Source organism: Etheostoma cragini, chromosome 16 (assembly GCF_013103735.1).
Source record: "Etheostoma cragini isolate CJK2018 chromosome 16, CSU_Ecrag_1.0, whole genome shotgun sequence".
Taxonomy (NCBI): domain Eukaryota; kingdom Metazoa; phylum Chordata; class Actinopteri; order Perciformes; family Percidae; genus Etheostoma; species Etheostoma cragini.
Genome location: NC_048422.1, coordinates 14,986,947 through 15,008,705, shown reverse-complemented (window position 1 = coordinate 15,008,705; position 21,759 = coordinate 14,986,947). Strand labels below are relative to the sequence as shown.

At 41.7% G+C, this 21,759-nt stretch overlaps 1 protein-coding gene across 5 annotated transcripts; it reads right to left on the bottom strand.

Moving 5' to 3' along the window:
* Nucleotides 1-315: 315 nt before the first annotated feature.
* On the bottom strand, nt 316-14,230 carry pax8 (paired box 8). 5 transcript variants are annotated; one of them, XM_034896867.1, is made up of 12 exons: nt 14,098-14,230; nt 11,413-11,568; nt 7,260-7,425; nt 6,916-7,113; nt 6,569-6,645; nt 6,211-6,336; nt 5,235-5,407; nt 4,891-5,011; nt 4,420-4,659; nt 4,012-4,113; nt 2,468-2,557; nt 316-1,269 (listed from the first exon to the last, which is right to left on the bottom strand). In XM_034896867.1, exons 2-12 carry the CDS (start codon nt 11,432-11,434, stop codon nt 1,199-1,201), a joined length of 1,386 nt encoding a protein of 461 aa, XP_034752758.1. In that variant the 5' UTR covers nt 11,435-11,568; nt 14,098-14,230; the 3' UTR covers nt 316-1,198. The 5 variants fall into 5 exon arrangements, with proteins under 5 accessions (XP_034752758.1, XP_034752759.1, XP_034752762.1 ...); XM_034896868.1 differs by having other exon boundaries at nt 7,260-7,401; XM_034896871.1 differs by lacking the exon at nt 4,420-4,659.
* Nucleotides 14,231-21,759: the final 7,529 nt, after the last annotated feature.

Below are 21,759 nucleotides of genomic sequence, written 5' to 3'. Positions count from 1 at the left end.
AAAAAAAAAAAGAAATTAAACAGATGCGCGTGTTTTCAGGATCGTTGCTTTTGTCCTTTAAAAATGCTGAGAGGTGCAAAAAAAGATGCAACATTTCAGCTGACTTTTAACGTGTAAGTACCAGCTATTACTGCAAATAATAACCATAATGATAATATAAGCAGATATTTAAAATCAAAGGCTCTTTAAAATAAACTTCAGCACACTAAATGGCCTCAGCTGCCTTGCTGTGAGTTATTTATAATTTAAACACGTATTAACATATACCTGTACAAAGTATTAGTTATGCAACACACAAGACAAGAGTAAAAGCAGTAAATTTGTCATGCTTTAATTAAAATAATTCTTTAGAAATTCCTTATTTACATCTGCAATAATATTAATAACAGTATAAGAAAAAATAGTCACAGTTCTTACCAAACATCATAACATCAGCATGACAACAAACTAAATTTATTTGAAGCAAAACAAATGTATTTCAAGCCTTGTTGGTTTTTGTAGCCGAATCACCATCATCCCCCTCCGTCATCACTCATTCTCTGAGTAAAATTGCATCACTTCCCCATAAGTAATTCCTCATTTACAATATGTACATATTGCTGGACAAATACATGAATTGTCTCTGAGGGGCATATGTGGGCATTTCGTTGTAATTGTGATTTAACGTGTCACCTTTTAGTACATTTTCACTACAGGAAAAGATCTGCATTTACAGTGAAAACAAGTCATACAAATGAATTTGCAAGCAGACACAGATCAAGAAAAAGGAATTAATGTGTGATGACAGGACAGAAAGCATTGTAAACAAAAGCAGGCATAGTTCAGTAAAAAGAAGTTGCATATCCGTGTTCACTGGATCAGTGTCAAATTGCAGATGTACGAAGAAAGATAGTCTTTGGCCAAAACAGCATTCTATACTGAAAATATGCACCTTGATATGAGACGTCAGGCTGAGTCTCTGGAAACAGGCCCTGCGTGAGACGAGATTTAGCAATGTGTAAACGTGCATGAGTCAAAGTTACCCTGGCCAACAGTACCAGTGATGACAAATAAATAACATACGAGTAGGTGTGGTAAACACAACAACAACGTGTGGCTGGTTCATCAGCAGAGTCTCAAGTTCACATCCAGTTTTGACTTTCATGCCTTGGTCCGTAATCAAATGTGTCAGCTGATGTAGAGTTCTCCAGTCTCGGGGCTAAAGGTGGTCGTAGGCGGCTGCAGACGGTGGGGCGGTGCGGGAGGCCGTGCTGTAGTAATAGGGTGAACCTGTGGGGGGAGACACAGATGGAGGCCTTCAGAAGTGGGAGGCGATGGTGGTGGAGGAACAGACTTTCTTTATCCATCTTATCTTATCTGAGGTTTAAGAGCAGATGGTTGCGCTGGACGTCTGAGCTGCTTGGACTGGTTTGTCCTGCGAGATTGACCTGAGTCTCAAACCCTCTCCTGACTCCTAAGGAATTATTGAAAAGATAATACAGGACTTTCCTTTCCTAACCAGGTTGATTGGTGATGCAGTGGAGGAGATTCCCCCCGAAAAACTCGGCTGACATGCCTCTATACTTCTGAGAAAGAGCTTGGAGGGTCATGTACACCAATCTATAAAACTGGGTGATATACAATCTCATTTTTAGCTTGACTTGCATTTTTGTTTGTATAATTTTGAAAGCCAGTTTTGGATTTTATCACCATATCTCTGCTAATGACATCAAGTGGAAAGTTGATCTTGCAATCGTTATCTCCGACTACAAGACATACACAGTATGTGCAGTCTGTCCCCAACGTCTGGTGGAACAACTGATTGTTGTGACACTTCTTTTTGAATTGTACCTCATTAGTATGTATCTTTGAACAAAAGGGTCTGCCAAATGAATACATGTAAATGTAATGATGTGTGAAAGAACGCTGTACTATTATCTGAAATAGTCTTTAAGAAATTTAAAATGAGTATCTGATTGTAAATTTGGAAAATGACTGCTTTTGTTGTTTATTTTAGCCTTTTTTTGTTTAGTGTTATCTTTTTTTCTGCACGTTTAAAAGAGGTTTCCAAACTTAAGGGAACTTTCCTAATTAAACAAAGGTTGAATAAGGAAATAGATTACACAAACTGAAATGATAAGCCTTAAGTAAATCCTAGTTAGCAACGGGCCTTATGGTTTCATTTGAGACTGAGGCAGTCTGCACGTTGCTTTCTGGTGAGTCTCTCTTCTGTCCTGCCGCCGCTTATTTAATTCTCATCATGATGAAATGTTTGTGAATCCCAGTCGGTGGAAGTGAGTTTCTTTAAATTCTCAGGGGACTTTTATGAGTTAAATAAATTAGTAATTTGTCTTTTTTTTCAAAGGTCACAATGATTCCTCATAGTAAAAATAAATGTTTTCAGAGGTAATGTGCTGAGTGCAGTAAACACACAACAGAAATGTGGGTGCATTCACACTGTCACTACTCTCAGTGTGTCCTTCCTCACCCAGTATGCTCGAGTTGGTGAACCTCCAGGCTTCACTGTAGGAGGTGTAGGGCGAATGGCTGTAGGTCTGACCCGAATAATCTGTGCCTGCTGCAAGACAGAAAAAAACCTTAATCAAACACTGGATAAAACGCATCAATAGAACACAGATTGTTTTTAAAAGGCAAAGCTAAGTTGTCCCTGAGAGCTCTATGGAGTTGTGTTTTTTGTGTGTGTGCCAGCGTCTGCTCGGGCTTAGCTCATAATTCACCAACAGTTAGTGCAGCCTGTAAACCATTAATCTGTGGTGCAGGTGGATGGCTCGGGGTAAAATCCCTCGACCCAGTGGTGCATGCAGCTAGCCTCTACGCCCTCTCTCCTCAGCACTCGGCCCCTCAGATCGCTCCTCCTCCTCCGTCCATCCTACACTTCCTGCTTTAGCCTCTCTGGCACTCCTCTTTCTTTTTTTCTCTTTTTTAATATCTAATTGGTAATTATGTTGGCTGGAATGAATCCCTGGGCCCCCACCTCCTCCTCCTGTCCTACCTCCCCTCTTTCACTCAGTAATTGTGTATCAACGCTTCCTCACAGCGAGCCCACCAGAAAAATAATAAATCAGACCCTCTCATTTCGCGCTTCGGAGGGCAGACTTCAAATAAAAAAAAGTCTCACACACACACACACACACACACACACACACACACACACACACACACACACACACACACACACGTTTTGGAGATGCTGCTGACATAGACTAACCTAAAAAAATATTTTAGCTATAAAACCTAACCAGGGATGGCTATTTAGATCCCTAAGAGCTGTCCCTCATGGTCAGTATTATCCCCACATTCACTGACAATGGATACATCACATACACTCACATATACACACACACACACACACACACACACACACACACACACACACACACACTCCAGCACTGCTCATGTACACAAACACTCAACTCAGAGTTTCTGTCTGTATGTAATTCATATTTAAGTCATCAACTTCTTTAACACGCACACTCTCCCTCTGTTTGTATGCAGGCATTCTGACGTAGACACACACGCAGACAGACAGACAGACAGACACACACACACACACACACACACACACACACACCACAAAGACCTCCTCCTCTTCGCTCATACCCAGACTTTACACCCCCTCTGCCCACCCTGCATCTCCCTCCTGGGCCCCCTGGTTCCCATGGCGATGTGTGGTCAGAGGTGTCTGGGTGGGGGGTGTGGGCAGCAGGGTGGAACCCCCAGCCTGTTCCCTGTATACCCCCTGGGCCCTCGTACACACACACACACACACACACACGGACACACACACGCACACAGTTAGCCACCCTAGCAACACTACTCATTGACTCAGCCCGTCTTCTGTTAATCTACAAGCCTCCGTCCCTGCCTCTCTTTCTCTTTACTCCGTCTCTTCCTACCTTCCTCACCATCCCTTTGCTTTCTGTCTACCTGTCTGACTCATTCAATACTTTCTATTTTTCATCTAATTATTATTTGACTTTTTAATTGTAAGTAAAGACAAATGTTCATTACCTGCTACCATGCCGGTGATGGCAGAGGTGGAGTATCCCGACTGGGCAGGGGAGGGGATGTGAGGTGGGTAGCCAGGCAGGGTGGAGCTCACCATGTCACGCCCTTAAAACACACACCAAAACACACACATTAACATTGAACATAGTGTTATGTTACTTTTTTTTACAGCTACAAGATTACAATAAACTCTTGATCATTTAAGTTATATTTTTAAGGAAAATTGCCAAAAGATTAACTGGTTTCGGATGTGAGTATTTGCTAATTCTCTTTGTCTGGTGTGATCAAGCGTTTTATAGTTCTAGACAAAAGAAGATATTTAAAGATTACTCGTTGCAAGAAGTTGCGCATCACAAATGCAAACACAATTGTTATGAGTGTGAACATGAATGAGATGGATGCCTCCATTACCTGAGATGATAGACTGACTGCTGAACTGCCCGTACACCGGGGCATGATGGGAGAATGAGTTGAAGGCATTGGGGAAATGGTTGGAGTTGTTGCAGCTGCCGCTGACAGAAACAGGCTTCTGCAGCGCCTGCAACTCCACGAATGCCAGGTTGGACACTGCCATGTTTGGGGAGGGGCTTGTGCTGGTCACTTCTGGGGACATTTCCTGTTTTAGACAGAGCGGCAGGGACTGTAGGGGCTCTGAGGTGGCGGCAGCCAGTGCGCAGGCGGGTGAGAGAATGAAAATGAATGGTGAACATGAGTGGAACGTTGAACTTAAAGTGAAATGTCCAAAACATAAGAGGGAGTGGCTTCGGGACACTGGTACTGTTGTGCAACAGTCTGTAAGAGATGCTGATGGCAAGAGTCAAAGAGAGTCAGAGAGAGATAGGTAAGAGACATGGGTCAAAGGTCATCATCTAAGAGTCTTACCAGTCACCATGGCGTAGCTCTGGTGCGCAGTCAGATTCCGTCCAATGGCGGAGCTGGATGTTGAGAGGCTGGTCTTGGCTTCATCTAGGCTGCCATTAATGAGGGACAGTGGGTACAAAGTCTGGGGATGATGAACAGAGATTAGCTATTGGTATAAAGTGTGCTCATGTATGAGAAGGAGCAAATATACATGTGTGCAAATCAAAAAACATTGGCAGAATATATATTTTTTATAGTTCCTAATAAATTGGAAATGGACAGAAAAGTATATCTAGAAATGACTGTATTCTCTTTTAAGCTGCCTTTTAGCTTTCATTCCTTAAAAGCATTGGGCTTGTTTTTACCTGCTCTGTCTTACTGCTGGAGGCAGAGCCAAAGGAGTCTGGGGGATAGTGGTGACGATCAAACCCACAGTCCAGATGTGGAGCGGGTGAGAAGTGATCCACTCTCATCTGTTTCCTCGGGACGCCTCCGCTCCCCTGAGAGTCCACGCTGTGTCGACAACTCTCCTGATCACCTGAGAGAAAGAAAACGATGTTTACCTGGGATGTGTATGGTAAAACTACACAAACAAATGTTGTTCTTTTAAAGGTTGTAAACCCCACATTTGTGCTATTTAAAATTTCTCCAACAAAGTAGAAAAAATACAAAGAATTATGTGCTCAAAAATTTAACTATTTCATTTTTAAATTGTTAAAATGCTAAAATGACTCAACCATTTAACCATAAGAAGGAACTAAAGAAGAAATGGTGTCATGAGATTTATCTTTTAAGGCTGTGAATAAATTGTTTATGTGTTGTTGTTGTTTTTCTATGCTTGCAACACAAGCACACCTTAAATTACCCTTTAAGGTAAGAATGAAGTATTTCTAACCTGATCTAACTGATCGGATCATTTATTAAATACTTTATCGCTTTTAGTTTGGTGCCTCTTGGCCCGTTTTCCTTTGTGAAAGAAACACTTGAATTTCAAGTCAAATAAAAGTCAAATAATTTATTAAACAAAGAAAATTTGATTTTGATCAGCTTTCTGAGACATTTAATTTTATATTTTAGGAAATAACTGCAGGCAGGATGCTCATACACTGTATGCAGCAGATGTAGTCAGAAACTAAACAGCAACTTGAAAAGGTTGCTGAATGTAAGTGTTAGTGTTTGGAAATCATTAAAGTGTGTTGCTCCAAAACTAGCTCAAAACACCAACAATCCCTATCTTTCAAACTGGTACACATTTGATGGGCTTGCTCCTCTGTGCATCGCCACAATAAAACAAAATGACTCCAATGGTGTGTTATCGCCTTCATTCAGTCTAATTCTTACTATCATCGTGGCTCCTCTTGCCCTCGGCACTGGGTTGGGGGATTCCCAACAAGCCACTGATGGAGTAGGTGGAGCCCAAAGAGTCTGAATGTGGAGACTCGGGAGGGGTGACTGCTGAACTCGGGACTGAGAGAGTGAGAGAAACAAAGACAGACAGATTTGAGACAGAGAGCGGAAATTATACTGTACATCTTACTGTTTCCACAATGTCACGAGCTTAATCCTAAACAGCAATGAGCACACTATCTTTAACCTTAATCCTTTACCATCCCGTGTTAGTGCTCAGTAATATGGATGGTTGCTATGGGGATACAGCCTTCATTGTGCATGTGTTTGTTTGTAAATGTTAAAGACTTACTTAAGGTTTGCCCTGGACTCAGGCCTTTTCCATCCAGAGGCAGATTGAATGGCTGCTGGACCTTTGTTCGAATTATTCTGAAACAAAAAGAAGAAAGTGAGTAACAGTAATTTCCCAATTCACACACATCTTTAAATGTTTGGTTTGAGCTATGAATTTGGAAAGGACATGCAGAGCGGAACGTTTAGGAATGTGAAATATGAGCTTAAATGAATGTAAAATCTTTGGTAGATCTTCCACATTCATCTTCCTTATAATGCCCAAAAAGCGATTTATCTACATGCCGCTGATCCACAGTGGCATATCAGTACCTCTAACATGATTTCATTCATTATTCAGTTTGTCACCTGTTAATGGAGCTCACGCTGGGCACCGTGTCGCTGTCACACACTCCCTCCGCCAGCAGCCTGTCCCTGATTTCCCAGGCGAACATGGTGGGATTCTGCCTCTTGTAATCTGCGATTTTATCCACAACCTTTGGGGTGGCCACCTTGGGCTTGGAACCCCCGATCACGCCAGGCTTGATGCTGCCTGTCTCGTAGTAACTGGAGGAAAGTTGAGGTTTTCAGTTGTTACTTTTTGGCTCTAACAAACACCAGTTTTCCTTATAAGTAAACAGACTCGCAGAGGTTAAAGAACACACCCAGGGTGATGAATAGTGACAGGAAGTTGCGTAAAGTTGCTCGCTTACCGTCCCAGGATCTTGCTGACGCAGCCGTGGCTGACTCGGAGCTGCCGGGAGATGTCACAAGGCCGAACCCCTTGGTGGGCCATGTCTACAATGCGTTGCCGGATTACCTCCGGAAGTGGACGTCCATTAACAAACATTCCACCTAGTTGGTTAAGACCCCCATGACCTGGGGGAAGAGGGGGGATGAACACTCATAAATGTCATGGAACCTGAGATCTGGGACATGCCAATTCCAACGCACTACAAAGTCACACACACCTGGAAACACACACACACACGCGTTTTGGAGATGCTGCTGACAAAGACTAAACTAAAAAAATATTTTAGCTGTGAAACCTAACCAGGGATGGGTAATTAGATCCCTAAAAGCGGTCCCTCATGGTCAGTATTATCCCCACATTCATTGACAATGGATGCATCCATTACACACACACACACACACACACACACACACACACACACACACACAATTCAGAGTTTCTGTCTGTATGTAATTCATGTTTAAGTCATCAACTAATTTAACACTGCAAGTGATAATGAAAAAGTAGCTGTCAAAAGAGCATAAAAGAGAAAAAAGATGAGGGAATCTAGTGTTACTTGTTGCTTCAGGGATTTCATCAAAACAAATAAAAGTAACTAAAGTATACAGAAGGTTATTTCATTAATATTTCATAGATGTGTCTTAAACTGTAATAAATAACTGTAGCAGTGCCGGCGTTGTCAGGAGCATAATGAAGTTTTATATTTAAAAAGTCGAGGACACGGGAGAAGAGGAAAGCAGTGAAGAGAAACAAACCTTCACTGCAGTGAGCAAACATTAAGGCTGTGAGTAATGGTCGAAGATTGTGACGTTCAGGATTTATTCACACTTATTCGGTGCCGTTGTTGAGGGGGGGCATAGAGGGTGCCCTAAAGAAATGTTGTGCCCCCCCCCCCCCCCCCCCCCCCCCCCATTAAATATTAATAAATGGATGCCAGTTACCTGTGGCTGTGTTGCATCTGAAATGTATGCAGCCGCCCGCCACTAGTCGAACAGCAGCCCCCTGCGCCACAACATCCTGCCACTGTCCCAGGTGTTTTTGATTAGCGATTGACATCATGAGACAGATAGCGCTGCGTTTCAACTCGCATATTACATGCTATACTTTAATACTAATAAGCCAGAAAAAATGGGTATCTTCCAATTGTAGTCTATGTCAAGTGCACTATGCCAAAAATTGAACCATATAACCACTCGGCCCGAGCAATGTGTAGGTCAGGAGGCTGCGTAGCTAGCATTAGCCACACTGCTAAGCCGTTAGTTACGGGAGGGGATGGCCTAGGCTACTGTACAACGTTTGTAAACGCTATATTGATTATCAGTTTTTGGCAGATATAGAAATTAACTGAAGACTAATGTTAGACAAAAGACTCATGCTCTCATGCTTGAATTGAACTGATAATACATTGAACTGATATCAAGAATATTTTTGAGTCTTGGAACTGCATGACAGAAGGTAAGTAGCTACACTGTTTGGTTAATTTGGGTTTATAAAGTGTAGCAAACCTGTGCTTGATGTAGCCTAGATGTGGTAGGCAACCTTGCCTGGCGTTAACTGGTTTTGGAGAATTTTTATTAAATGATGCATAAACGTTTCTTTTATTTGTGGTTCAGAGTGGCGTATGGTGTATATTTTGTATAGAGCTGTTGGCTTTAAGTAGGATGTAGGCCTAAATCCTGTGGTGTTGAGATAACCGGAATGAATTTATTTTGCTGTTGGCATTAGTGTTCAGGTAAATCCTACCGATACGCACCTCTCCCTCCGGGCTGTTTGCTCGTTGCTCTGGATGGACGAAGTTATAAAGAGTCTTACTTTTGTTTCAGAGCTGGAGTTAATGGTCAGAGATAACATTTGTATTAGGCTACTATATTACGGTCACAGAGCAGGACTAGTCCTCGTCCTCAAAATGGCTTCGTATGCACTGTGAGCTCCGTCTTAATGATAATGTAGCTCATCGCGGCAATAAATTTAAAAAAAAAACGTGCCCACTTGTAGAAACCCTGTTCCCCCTTACTGACAAGCAGTGCTTGCCCTTTTTATTTTAGTTTCACTTTTGAGAAGTTTTTTTCTTATACCTTTTTTTATTTTTGTCTAGAAAAAATATTACATCAATCACTCATTATGTGAATGTGATTGAAATGCGTCTTAGTTATATGATTCCCCAATTAACTTTACCCAACACCAAAGCTCATACTTCTAAATGGATGATTGTAAGATGACTTAGGCTACAGGATAGTCACATGCCTATAAATAATAATACCTCACAAGTTTATTCCGTTATCGTTTGTTGCCGTTTGTTCTGAGGGCTGTGACGTGGGCATCAGTGAAGGTGACTGTGATTAGAAATGATCTTCATTTAGTAAAACATTCTGTATGGGGATTCCCCTTAATTGAAGACAATTAAAGTTGTCGAGCTCATATATATATTTTTAATCTGTCGTTTTATGTGTATTTTTTAGTTTTCTGTATCTTTTTCTATGCAATATGTAAAGTTTATTATCGTTATTTTTACATATACTTGATCTTTCCTCAATAATATTGGAAAATTATAGTGCATTGCTTATTTTAATTTATTTATGTAGGCTACACATATAGTAAATATGCTTTTTACAATATAAGTCACTTTGGTATCCATTTTAGATGTATCTATATTATTAACACTGTCATATTTGACGTACAACTTAAATATTGCACGTGCATTCAATCTGAATCAAACTCACAGATCTGTAGAAACGTGCTTCTGCAAAATACCATCCTACAACAGCATAGGAACAGGTTTTCCCGGTAAACATCAACAGACAAAGCGCTCGCTGCGTTCAACCAGCAGGCTCCACTAGCTTCTCTATAGACTGCACGGTGGTGACTCTGCAAGAACACCATTGCTTTTAATTTAACCCATTGAGACGCTTCTTTTCTCTCAGCCTTTTCCCAGCTTTCATTTCCACATCAAACAGCGGCCGGGCGAGGCCGAGGGAGGGGAGGAGAGAGGGAGAGAGGGAGAGAGGGAGAGAGGGAGGGGAGCCTCTATTAACGCTGCCAGCGGAGTGTGGAAAAAATCTCCCCGCCAAGCTTCATCAACCTGCAGGATATTAAAGCCGAGCAGCCCCGGGGGGCGGCGAGCACGCGCGCGTGCACACGCACGGTGCGTGGACACCGCGTGCACACCAAAAACAAAGCGTGAATTCATTACTAGAAAACTTAGATAGAAAGAAGGAACGAACGAACGAACGAACGAACGAAAGAAAGAAAGAAGCCATTAGCCTCCTGCTGCTCCACGGTTGACCCAGCTGAAGTGGCTCTGGCCAGGGGAGGATTGTTCTAAATTTATATCTGACAGCTTTAAGTGCCGACCAATTAACGTCCTCAATATCCTGCACAGCGACCAGAGGAAAATAACCATTCTCTCCTTTACAGTGAGGAGACAAGACTCCTCTCTGCATCCCATTGTAGGCATACCCAAACAATTTCCAATGTTTCATAGCTAATATTGTTCTGAATGCTACAGTAACATCTGACAAACCCCCAGAGATTGATTTTTAATTATATTGGAGATTCCAAAGTTTTCCAAGATGCCTAATATGTCATGCCACGCCACACAACTTTAATTCTCCATATTTATTTATTTGCTATATGTGAAGATTTGATGGATGGTTTATAAAACACTATGATGTTGTAAGAAGATGAAAATATATAATGTGCAGTTCTTTTTTTAATGTGGCCTACATTTGTCAAAACATAACTTCTCATAGGTTGTAAAGATATTGACCATACTTTCATGAATTTTCTGTTTATACAGCAGCCTCCACGGATGGCTGCCCAGGAGTTATAGTTGTAATACATAAATAATACACACATATCTGCTTACAACTACATAACTGTGTGTTTAAAAGCATTTAGTAACTGTTTGTACACTGAATACTAAATTGGAGACTTAGGGGGTTTCTTTCTTTCCAGACTTCAAGCTTAACACGAGGGAATATAAAAGGGGAAAGTGGATGTTACGTGGTTCATAATATGGAGACAGATCACAATTCTCTTGTCAGGAAATGCCAAATGTGTTCAGCTAATCTGTTCACAGGAGTCTGAGAGGCCAACTTGTGTTGTGTATTTACCTCTTCCAGCGTTGTTGGACATATCCCTGAGTTTTTGGTCCTTGCTCCACCAGCTGAACGTGACGGTCGGCTCCACGCTGTCCCAGTTAAAGTGTTTTTACTCCCCGTCCTGCCTCGTCTGGCATGAGTGTGCTCCTGAGCGCACTGTCGACCACGCTGCAGGAGGACAGTGGTTTATCAAACTGGCTGCTTGTCATATGTGATGCCTCCGAGCTCAAATTCTCAGCTGGGTGGCACTCTGTGTCTCTCTACGGGGAAAAACAGCTAAGATAGCCTACTAGGAAATTGTCTATAAATCACCTGGACGTGTGTGTCTTTGTTTCTGTTTATCAGTGAGACAGGCTGTGGACAGCAGAAGACATCATTTTGGCCCTTGTATCTGTTTTTGTGTACAAATAGTATAATTTAATATTCATAATTTGTAAAACATAACAGATTTGTTTCCTTTTTGGCCAGCCCAGTTGGCTACTCCTGTTATACATAAAATGTCCCTTCATTATCTGCTCTGTAATTAGGATTGACTGGTCTCATTAATCCCAGTATAATTATTAGAACCAGAGAGAGTCTTTTATTTTTTTGAACCGACTAACGGAGGAGTGATGTAGCATATGTATCGTGATGTAAAGCCTAGATTTGGTGTAAGTGGAAAAAGTTTGAGGAGAGAGAATCACTCTTCAGGACTTCGTTTTAATTAGCCTACTGATTACTTTACCTTTGGAACAAAAGGACTATTAAACTAAAATAACCCGAATTTAATCACTACAATTTATCAAGATTATTTATGGAAATAAATTCAAGGACCTTTCTGAAAGATGCCAAGTGGCTGCTTCGTCTAAAAAACAAAGAAGAAACAACAGGGATTGACTTCAGCGATGTGACAACTTATTAAGATCTTCAACTCTTAACTAAAAGATGTAAAATCTGCTGTAAATGTGGGAGCTGGCAGTAGTTATCGCCCATATGTGAGCCTTGTTTACAGGCTCCATCTGCTCAGCTGCTGCACACCTCTCCACTGCTGGATCAACCTCCAGCTCCACAAGACGCACACTGACAACAGCAAGACATCATGTGACATTTTTGCATTAAATAAGCAGCTTCATTTAACATCAACTACAATTATTGGAATAATAGAAATAACCATAGTCCTGCGGAAATGATCCAAGTGACTATTAATGTTACTGTGTGGAACTGTTCAATGCAATTTAAGCGCGTCAGGTGTTGTCATGTCCTGCTGGGTGGACACTTTAAAAATGAACCAGATAATTAGCAGACTGTCACACACTGTTTGATATCTGTACAATGTGGTGATTGATGACATCAGGAAGTTAAGTCGAATTTATTTTGGCTTGCAGCTTGTAACATTTACCTGCCTACATAGGTTTAATCAGCTTTTATCTGTTGGTGTTCATGTGTGGATTAGCCCCTCTCAACTGGCCCTCATACATTGAAAGTACATCTGAAAATGTAGTGTAACTTTTTGACTAGGCTGTGTTTGTGTAGTTCATTTTTATTATTTTGTTATTCAGCATCACCGTGTGCAAGTTGTAGTTGAAGTAAATCTCCAATAATTCCCCAAATAAAAGCAGCTGGTTTGTGTCATATTGGAAAAATGACACATGATTTAAAATGTTAGGTGTGTTATGATTTTACTTCTTGATTGGCAGAAATAAAATTGTACCAAAATCACATTATTATTAAAACCGTCCCTAATCGATGGAATTAGTTGGTGGCAGGCGACACATAGTTTATGGGGCAAAAAAATTGCAAGAATAGATTGGAAACAATTGTTTAATGTCCTAACTGTGTGGCTATTGATGAAAATAACTATCCTTTTATAATGTCAATACTTTAACAACCGTTACTGTTTGTGTTGATACTAATATTATTTAGCATCTCGATTAACATGCCAATTTAAACAATGACTTCCTGCAGGATTTGCAGACATGTTAAATGTATTTTTCAACAGTTAGCATCTCGTCTGTTATTTGATCTTTTAAAGTGACTTTTTTACAATTGAACACACACCTATCTCTCTTTTGTGTTTCCCTTGTAAGAGTTGTTTTGTGAATTATTTCAACTTGCGTTGTAATAATGATTTGATTAATTTAAATTATTAAAATAGTTTCTGTTAAATGACAGCATAGCATTTTCCCTTTTGTACTTTACATATTTACGTCTTTTCACAGTTCCTTTGAAAAGTTTAACGCAACAGATGACAGAAATAATCATTGCAATAGGCCTACATCCGAACTACAGCCTAGGGCCGGAGATAATAATATCAGGTTAGGGTTGATGCATGAAAATCGAGCGGTGAGAATGAAAACACTAACTGCGATTCACTCCGGCAAATTCACAGTTGTTCAGGTCGTTTTGCTCATATGAGGTGAATTGGATTTTTATTACCGTTCCCCAAAAAACTTTACGCTCACCTGCACCCGGGTCCCATCTTCTACCTTCATTACACCCAACTGGTCTCATTATGATCGTACGCATGCCCGAAGCAGAGCCACATTAAGCCCACAGTGCCTCGTGCGTCTTGCAGTGTTTTTATTTTTTATATTTTTTTTATATAAATAGCCTAGACATATTTGAAGCTTCCTCTGTTCCGTTTGTATCAGGACTGCGGAGCGATACCGCCATTCAGACCTCACAAAACACAAGTTAGAAATTGAAATGAGAGCTTACCTTTTTAACGACGCAGCTCAAAATAAAAACGTCCCCCAGCAGATATTATATTATCCAAAACGATGAGGACCCTGGCGGTGTGATGTACGGTGGTGTCCGGGCTGTGTCGGAGGAGGCAGGGCTGCTGCTGTTGTGGTGTGTGTGTGTGTGTGTCTGTGTGTGTGTGCTGCCAACACTCAGCCAGTTTTTATCCAACCGGGGCTACGCGCAGGACGAAGCCCTGCAGCCATTGGCTGAGGACGAGGGGAAGAGGGAGGTGTGGTGTTATGGAAAAGAGAGGAGCCCCCCCCCCCCAACACACACACACACACACACACACAGAAAGGAGAAAAAGACAGGATGACTGACCCTGTGTTTTGATGGCATTACACCCACTGAGTGACTGTACGGAAACACTTGTCAAGGAGACGGCTTGTTTTCCGTTCACCTCCAGCGACAGCCCCGCTTTAATTAGACTGTGTAGAGGCACGAGACACCGGGCAGAGCGCTGCTTTCACACACAGTTTAGTTCCAGTTTGTCCCGGACAGGTACAGGCTACACCTGACTGAGGAACAGACCGGCAGTTTAGACACGGAAGTCTAATCCCTAACGGCCAATATGTTTCAGAAGTTTTGACCGAACTCTCTGACTATTTTTTTTTGTTGCAAGAAGTAGCCTAGAAAGGCGTAAAAGCAGATGTCGGTCCAAGCTATTGACCTTCACTAAATTCTGTAAGAAATTGATGATCTTCTTAACACTGATGTTACCAAGCTCAGAACATAAATCTGACTTTTTCAATATAGGAGGGGTTTCCTTTATTATTCTTTCATTTGTTCTCCGTGCATGAATGTGTCCTGTAAAAAGGCCAGCATGTTTTTTTGCTTTTTGTCTTAAAACCTCTGAAACAACTCAATTTCAAGTAATGGTGACTGTTTCTTTCAGATAGGCATCTTTGGGGGGGAACCGAAAAATGTGGTATAACCGAAAAATAATACCACATGTCCATGGATCACATTGGATTGGGCTGTTTCATAGCTAAGCTTGCTCATTTTCTGAAATCCGTTTTGAAACAACAGGCTGATCATTTGACATTGATAAAATGAGTCAAACAAAATAAAAACAAAGGAATTTAGGGCATGCATGCAACAACCCTGATGCTACGGTGGCATGCTGTAGGGCATCAGAGAAGATTTCTGGACATAGTTCCTGCATGCATGAAAAGGACTTGAAGCTTCAGGGAAGTGAGTTGATTTTCCTTTCTGCACCCCGCGTGAAACCGGGCTGTAGCCTACACGCGTGATGACCCAGCAGGGTGTCAGGATCCCCCTGAGTTACAACGCTGTGAATGTTTCTCACGAGCCTGTAGAACAAACAGAACACCTCTGATGACAGCCAGCCACGGCACCGTGTCGCCTGTCTGCTGGAAAAGCATGGTCCATTCAGCCAAATGGAGCTTCTTAAGGGGAGTTTTCATAGACAATGAGACCCATTTAAGTATATCATTTCTCTTGGCGTAATCTGCGAGAATTAAATAGGCTAATAGCCTAGTTTTAAACACATTTATTTTGGTTTCACGACAGGTTTACAACAAGAAAGGGGAACCAAAATTCAACTTGAGTCGTTATCTCGCCAGGCAGCTTGTGATTGAAGTCGTCCATTCCTCGTCTTTAAAAAGGCCAGTGCATCTGCAGGACAATGGAGCGACTGTTTTTCAATAAATACAACCGTCAGGAGACTAAAGGAATCATAACCTGAGATGGAAACAGAGACAGTCCTCTGTAAAGTGACCAGAGAGAAATGACAAGTGCCCGCAGGGGAGAAGTAGCAGAAGAAAGAGGTTAACGAGAGTTTAACAAGGGATTAAAACTCCCAGATTGGTATCTTATCATGATGATTCTGTGAATTAAAATAGCGCTTAATTACATGGGTCCGCTGGCCGAGGGGTAGGAGTCACACCCGCCCGTAATCCGGACTCGCATAAGGCATAAAGGCCGATATTTACCCAAGAAGCAGCTTCGTGTTTTCATATCAAGCCGTTTTCATGCAATGACAGGATGCTGGCAGATATCATTTAGGTTTATTTAGGGTAGTTGTTGTAACTGTATTTGAGACATCATTCTTCATGTTAAAAGTCACCAATTCGCTACTGACACCTACAGTGCAAGGAGAGGAATAAAGAAATGCATTTTCGTTAGAATTACTGCTATTTTAGTCTTTTTAGTAGTTTAAATCCTTCTTTTCAAACGAAACAAACGTGAAAAAAATCGTATAGGCTACTTATAAAGTTACACCTTTAAAACTTAATCTGATATCCCCATAGCTGAAAGTAAAATGACAATAGACAGATTAATAAAACAACATGCAGTCCACCTGTAAATATTACCTTGGCCATGAGTCTTTTTGTTTTTAAACAGGTAGGTTTTCTAACACTGAGGGATAAAAAGTGCTCAACAAAATGCTTTGCTGAGGCAGACAAGGTGCAACTTGGGAAATAAATTCGGAATATTACTTTTAAAAAGGTACAGTGTATAACAATGCTTTTTTTGCATCGCCTCTTGTGTCACTCAAAACGAACAATATACATCTATTGTGTAAAAATATAAATGAGTGTAAACGATTCAAAAAGACACTTGACTTGACTTTGATTCAATAAAGTAGGCTATGCTGCTGATTTGCCTCTTTAGACTGTAGCCTATTTCGCATTTACCTGGGATAAAAAGGTTGAAAATTGCCTGTCGTTATTAAAAGTGACTAATTTCAGAGGAATACATTCTAATTTTATACGGAAGAACTGAGTTTGCTTCGTCACTCGGCCGTTCATCATGGGTGATACAGTCACAGGCAACTTATAGCCGTGGTGAATTTAGAAACAAATCTCTTATTCCTTCTTCTTTTCTTGTTTTCGGGTGTGTCTTTTCGACGGGTGTATCTCCGGATTTATTTCCCCGAGCAAAGTTTATGTAACCTGCGGCGACAGGTGGCAACAAGAGGTGTGGAGATAAGGTGAGACAGAGCGAAGACTTCCGAGTGCACAGATAAGGAGACATGCAAGGCCATTTTGGCTGTTTGGGGGATATTTTCAACTCGACTCTAAAAAGGAAACTACCTGGGTGTTAGGCTACTATTATACAGCGCACAATAAACTGCAAACGGTCCGATTTTGATATAAAAACCTGCGTTGACTTCTGCAAAAGACGAGTTACAGGCTAATTCTAGCCTACACGTCTAATGTATTTATCAGGGATATTATGACAAAAACTTTACTAAACTGTATAGGCCTACGTCACAATAATGCACCATAGGGAATTTAAATAGTAGAATAATAACATGAAAGATCCGTGAGGAATTTGATAAAGGGTAGGCCTCGACCAGAGACACACTGCATCTAGGCCTTTTAAAGGAACATTAAAGTGTGACCTGTTGAAGATGAATTATGAAGCCTACAGTGACTGGTTCGTGCACGTATTTCCCTTCAAGAATTTTACAATAGTCCGATTGGGACTTTCACCAAAAGCGCATCCTCTCTCGTCTTTTATCCCTCGCCCAAACTCAGCAGAGGTGCGACTTCTCGACTCGCAGTGCGCGCTCCCGCACTAATGCATCACCTCCTGCTTCTCTGCGCGCTCCCGTAAAGATGAGCGCTTCCCGGGGAAAATCAACCACTTAATGACAACTTTTATAAATCTAGCCGAGCTAGCGCACGTCTTCTTTGTGGTCAGCGAGTCGAGATGAGCCAGATAATTAGGTCATAATAGCTGCAGAAACACCTCAGTATTGATGATCCCATTAGGACGATGATTTCCCCCAGCTCACAAGTGCTGAAACGTTCATTTTCTGCTCTGTACTTGGTTAGGCTAATTTAGACATTCAACTGGAGAATAATTACAAGTTTGTGCAATGTATACAGGAGAAGGCCAGTCATACTCAAATGTCTTGAGACTTTATTTATGGGTTAAAAGAATTATGCATGCGCCTTTTGAGGACATCAAGTGCTCCAGCAACACATCGCCCTTAAGAGAGAGTGAAGTCCATGCAGATACAGTGATATGAGGAGTTTTGTTTAACATCTGCATGTCCGTGGTCTATGTGTTGCCTATTAGTTACCATATGGGATTCAGCCATGTTTAGGTGTTACCGTCATGATTCATGTGTTACCAATAGCTTTTCAGCTTTTGCCCCCTTCATCCTTTCAGTGCCGCCCTCTTTTCTCCTACCAGCCTTTACCATCTGTTTTGGCTCCCCTCCATTCTGTCCCCTCATCTTTTTCTCCTCATCTTCCTGTGTTTTGTGCACTGTCCACCCTCCCTCCAGCTTTGTCTGTCTCAGTCCAGGCCCGTCCATTGTTCCCCCTGTGCCTCCCATTTCCGCTTTGGTGTTGCCCTCTGACCCTACACCCTGTCCTTCCCCCTGTGCCTCCTGCTGACTCCCCCCCCCCCCCCAATGCAGTACCCCAAATCTTCTTGTTCTTCTCTTGACTGCTCCCCCTTTCAGTTTTTTTTGGGAGGCTAATAACTGTTGCCAGCAAGCTTCACACAAAATCCCAGCGTGATTGCTATTGTAAGGCCTACAATGGCATACAGGCAGTAATGGCCATTAGCAACATAGGGGCTTGGCCTGTGGTTAGTTGTGTTTAGCCTACATGCAATTTGGAATGGTGGCCAGATGTAAACTCTTCAATCAAGTTTTTTCTGCTCCTGTTTGTCTGTTACTGAACTAAAATAGTGTGTAAGAAATGACCAACCATATGAATGGGTTCAATTGAATGTGGGCGATACAGGCCACAAACACGCATGCACCCCCATCAACACACACTAGTGATTGCAGTAGACTTTGATGATCAGAGTGGACCTCGGCTTCATGCCTGTCAGTCAAAGTCGGTCTCCACAGAGACGGGCCTCACATGGGTTGCAATTGGCTGTGATGTTTTGAGGGGTGTTGAGATGAAAGGAACTCAGGTGCTCCTTTTATAAGTGGAGACCAGAGAGTTAATCAAATGGCTAGTAAAAGAGCCTCATTATCCACCCAGCAGTATGTAGCTGTAATGCAGAACATATCAAAGCACAACTCTGTTAGCAGGCTGAATGTTAGCAAGGAAACCAAGACAAGTTGTGTCCTTTTCTTGTTACTCTCAGCTTCTAATTAACTTACTAAAGAGACAACAAAAGAAAAACATGTAAGGGCCACTTTACATCAGAGCAAGATTTTGTGATGGAGAAGTGTCTTTGAGAAAGGCTAGAGATTTATAATTGACTGGATTTAAAAAGGGTCAATTTAACCAAATCTTCTGATGTAGAATGTAGTTCCAGCGGTCAGTCGGTCGGTCCACCACTTTTGTAGAGATCCCAGCAACTATTGGATACATCGGCATTATACATTTACCTAAAGGATTATTAGGAACACCTTTTCAATTTGTCATTAATGCAATTATCTAATCAACCAATCACATGGCAGTTGCTTCAAAGCATTTAGGGGTGTGGTCCTGGTCAAGACAATCTCCTGAACTCCAAACTGAATGTCAGAATGGGAAAGAGGTTTTTTAAGCAATTTCGAGCATGGCATGGTTGTTGGTGCCAGACGGGCCAGTCTGAGTATTTCACAATATGCTCAGTTACCATTTCTAGGGTTTACAAAGAATGGTGTGAAAAGGGAAAAAACATCCAGTATGCCGCAGTCCTGTGGGCAAAAATTCCTTGTGGATGCTAAAGGTCAGAGGAGAATGGGCCGACTGATTCAAGCTGATAGAAGAGCAACTTTGACTAAAATAACCTCTGTTACAACCGAGGTATGCAGCAAAGCATTTGTGAAGCCCCGACACTCACAACCATGAGGCGGATGGGCTACAACAGCAGAAGATCCCACCGTGTACCACTCATCTCCACTACAAATAGGAAAAAGAGGCTGTAATTTGCAAGAGCTCACCAAAATTGGACAGTTAAAGACTGGAAAAATGTTGCCTGGTCTGATGAGACTTGATTTCTGTTGAGACATTCAGATAGAGTCAGAGTTTGGAGTAAACAGGAGAACATGGATCCATCAGGCCTTGTTACCACTGTGCAGGCTGCTGGTGGTGGTGTAATGGTGTGGGGGATGTTTTCTTGGCACACTTTGGGCCCCTTAGTGCCAATTGGGCATTGTTTAAATGCCACGGCCTACCTGAGCATTGTTTCTGACCATGTCCATCCCTTTATGGCCACCATGTACTGCATCCTCTGATGGCTACTTCCAGCAGGATAATGCACCATGTCACAAAGCTCTAATCATTTCAAAATGGTTTCTTGAACATGACAATGAGTTCACTGTACTAAAATGCCCCCCACAGTCACCAGATCTCAACCCAATAGAGCATCTTTGGGATGTAGTGGAACGGGAGCTTTGTGCCCTGGATGTGCATCCCACAAATCTCCATCAACTGCAAGATGCTATCTTAACAATATGGGCCAACATTTCTAAAGAATGCTTTCAGCACCTTGTTGAATCAATGCCCCGTAGAATTAAGGCAGTTCTGAAGGCAAAAGGGGGTCAAACACAGAATTAGTATTAGTATGGTGTTCCTGATAATCCTATAGGTGAGTGTATGTTGTACAGACATTTCTGGTACCCAGATGGTGAACCCGGCTGACTTTGGTGATCCCCTGGCTTTTTCTCTAGCGCCACCACAAGGTTGACATTTGTGAAATTAGGTGAAATGTCCTGACAACAAATGAATAAATCCCCATTATATTTGGTATGTTAACATGCTGATGTTAGCTCAAAGCACTGCTGGGCCTAAATACAGCCTTGCACAGCTGCTTGTTGTAACTTGCATGAACTGGACCTTTAACACATACAATAAACCCCCTTAATCTTCTAATTTAACTTTGGCATTTGACATCTGAAGCTGGAATCTCTTCATCGCCTTGTACATAAAAAAACCATTTACTTTTGAAAAGCAAATGCTTTGTGTATTGTTGCCCAGATAGATTGAGTTACAGGGCTATTTATGTACCCCATTGCTAAAATTTCACAAAGTACCATCTGACAAGCAAAAAGAAAGCTAAACAACACATTCTATATTGTGGAATCAGTGCACCCCCACAATAAGAAGTTTAGCAGGCAGTTTTATAGTAGTCTCTATCTGGTTTTGATAGACATTTTTTCCTGTCAAGTTACACATGGGGATATGTGTAAGAAAAGAATAGGGTAGTTAGGCATCCAACCTATATATTTTCATACAGTCAATTTTATATATATGACTCATAATGTAAGTAGAATAGAATGCCTTTATTGTCATTATACACAAGTACACGGTATTTGTGCAACGAGATTGAAGTGTGACTGACATCAGTATATTTGGCTGTCTACAGACAATAAAGTGGAATAAAATGTTAACACTGTATTGGTTACAGGCATTAAGAGAGACAGAAAGAGAGCGCCTGCAGATTTACTGGTGTGATGTCCCACTGATGCGTTGTGTTTGACGATTATGGACAGCCCAGGGTAATAGCAATGTAATTAGGCCTTTACTGTCGTATAATTCTCCGTCAAGCACATTGTCAATAGCTTGGTTGATGAGGTTGAAAGTGAGATTGGAATCCAGTGACCCCGGGCCAGCGCGTCGTAATACTGACACACACACACACACACAAACACACACACACACACACACACACACACACACACACACACACACACACACACACACA

Bases quoted from the DNA above. Each gene is read 5' to 3' on its own strand.
- pax8 (XM_034896867.1), bottom strand. From the start codon at position 11,434: ATGTCCAACAACGCTGGAAGAG. The intron at 7,114-7,259 runs GTAAGCGAGCAA...ACTTTCCTCCAG, and splicing joins GTCAGCAAGATCCTGGGACG to TTACTACGAGACAGGCAGCA. The intron at 6,337-6,568 runs GTAAGTCTTTAA...TCACTCTCTCAG, and splicing joins GAGTCCAGGGCAAACCTTAA to TCCCGAGTTCAGCAGTCACC.